The following is a 2,263-nucleotide window of genomic DNA, read 5'->3' on the forward strand; positions in this document are numbered from 1 at the left end:
CAGGACATTGGTTTGGTTTCTCTTCCTAGTATAACAATCAGGAGTCATCTTACTGGTCCATACCCTTCCCCCTCACTACTCCTCTCCCGCCCAAATCCTCTGACTCCCCCCTCCCCCTGGGCAGCCTCCTGAACGTGTGCAGGTGCATGTTGTTTTTGCTAAGAGCCCTTGCACATCCTGCCCGTGACATCATGCACCCTGGGGACTCCTCCCCTGCTCACCTAGTCTCCCCAGAGGTATAAAGGACTTTGTGTTTCCGTGGCAGCATCTTTCTATGCATCACCTAGCGCTGTGTAGATCAGTTAAACTCACAGTGCTAGAGAGGTCACAGCACACAACAAAGGAGGCCGCAAAGAAGAAGCAGAAGAACTAGCCTTATTGGCATTTCCTGAGGTGAAGAAGATTTGCCAATCCTAAAAACCGACATCCATCTTCATCTTCATCGTCACCAAGGAGACGCCGCCGGAGAAGCCAGATGTCTATGGGCATGGAGATCGTGGGCATTGCCCTTGGAGTCATTGGCTTCCTCCTCTCCATCATTGTGTGTGCAATGCCGATGTGGAAGGTGACCGCCTTCATAGGAGCCAACATCATCACCGCGCAGACCATCTGGGAGGGTTTGTGGATGAACTGTGTCGTCCAGAGCACTGGCCAGATGCAATGTAAGGTGTATGACTCCCTCCTGGCCTTGCCCCAGGACCTGCAGGCTGCCAGGGCCATGACCATCATCTCCATCATCCTCGGAGTGCTGAGCGTCATGATCTCCATCGTCGGAGCCAAGTGCACCAACTGCATCGAGGACGAGGCGTCCAAGACTAAAGTGATGATCATCGCCGGGATCTTCTTCCTCCTCGCCGGACTCCTGGTCCTCATCCCCGTCTCCTGGTCAGCCAGCACCATCATCAGAGACTTCTACAACCCCATCCTGACCAATGCCCAGCGGCGAGAGCTGGGGGCCTCCCTCTACCTCGGCTGGGCCGCCGCGGCCCTGCTCTTGATTGGTGGAGCCATGCTGTGCTCTTCCTGCCCCCCCAGCGAGAAGAGGTACAAGCCCCCCCGTATGGCCTACTCTGCCCCGCGCAGCGCCAGCGCCGCCGGCGGGGGCTATGACAGGAAGGACTATGTCTGAAAAAGAGGCTTCTTCAGGAAAAGAATGTGACGAATAAGGATGTTTTATGTCTTGCACATTGTTTTTTGATCAGGGTTGTTATTTTTGCTTGTAACAAAGAAATAATGGAGGAGAATCCTCTGAGAAGACTCCGCAATGAAGGGCTGTGTTTAGTAATGTTACAGTACATTTACTGCTATGCTTTTCCTTACCTGTTGCTTTTACACTGTTGAAAAGTATCATACACAGTAAAATCCTGCGTTCATTTCAGTGAAATATTAAGCAGCATGTCTGAGAGTACACATGCAACCAACATTTACATTGGTACACTATCTGAGTTTCAAATGGATAACTGAGGATTGTATTGTGTATATTTTTCATGCAGCTGATTTAGACTTGGTATGTCTTAGAATTAGATTGTTTAGTTTCGTTTTTTTTGCAGAAAACAGATATTATTGCCATTCAGACATATCATCCCCATCATTTTGTTTACCTGACATGTACAAAATGCTACGCTTTGTGTTTGAAATGTATATTTTATATAGTACTGTACAGTCATTAAGACTTGATTATCAGGTACCTTCCTTTGTGTGCAGAGAGCTACTGTTTGCTCTCAGCTTGGCGGTGTTGCGTTTCACTGCTGAAACTGCCTGTTAAAATGTGATGCATTGACAGTGAGAGCCAGCTCTCATTTTACATGGATTTGGTTAGGCGATTCTATTGTGTGTGTGCCTGTGTGTGTGTGTTTTGCATGTATTTGGTTAAGAGAGTTTCTGCTGAGACTGAAACCGAAGATGGATCCATGATATGGCCTCGGGACAGGTCATGATGTGCACCTTCACTGTTCTCTGACGTCGATAGCAGGAAGTAGGATTAATCCGTTGGTATGTGTGTGCGTGTGTGCATGTGTGCGTGTGTGTGTGTGTGTGTGTGTAGTGTGTGTGTGTGTGTGTGTGTGTGTGTGTGTGTGTGTGTGTGTGTGTGTGTGCATGCGTGCGTGCGTGCGTGTCATGTTTATCGTAACTGATCATAATGTAAATTGTGTAAAATGTGCCTTGTGATTTGTATATTTTTGTGTTTTTGTATCGTGATAGACTCACAGCCAGGTCAGTGGTGTGAATAATATAATGGAAATATTTGTTAAAATTCAGAATG

The 2,263-nt window shown here is 47.7% G+C and overlaps 1 protein-coding gene across 1 annotated transcript; it reads left to right on the forward strand.

Moving 5' to 3' along the window:
• Window positions 1-284: 284 nt before the first annotated feature.
• LOC310876167 (claudin-3-like) lies at window positions 285-2,036 on the forward strand. Its single transcript, XM_083789612.1, has one exon. It carries the CDS (start codon window positions 476-478, stop codon window positions 1,127-1,129), a length of 654 nt encoding a protein of 217 aa, XP_083645738.1. The 5' UTR covers window positions 285-475; the 3' UTR covers window positions 1,130-2,036.
• Window positions 2,037-2,263: the final 227 nt, after the last annotated feature.

The sequence above is a fragment of the Protomyctophum parallelum genome (assembly GCF_964188405.1).
Source record: "Protomyctophum parallelum genome assembly, chromosome: 1".
Taxonomy (NCBI): Eukaryota; Metazoa; Chordata; class Actinopteri; order Myctophiformes; family Myctophidae; genus Protomyctophum; species Protomyctophum parallelum.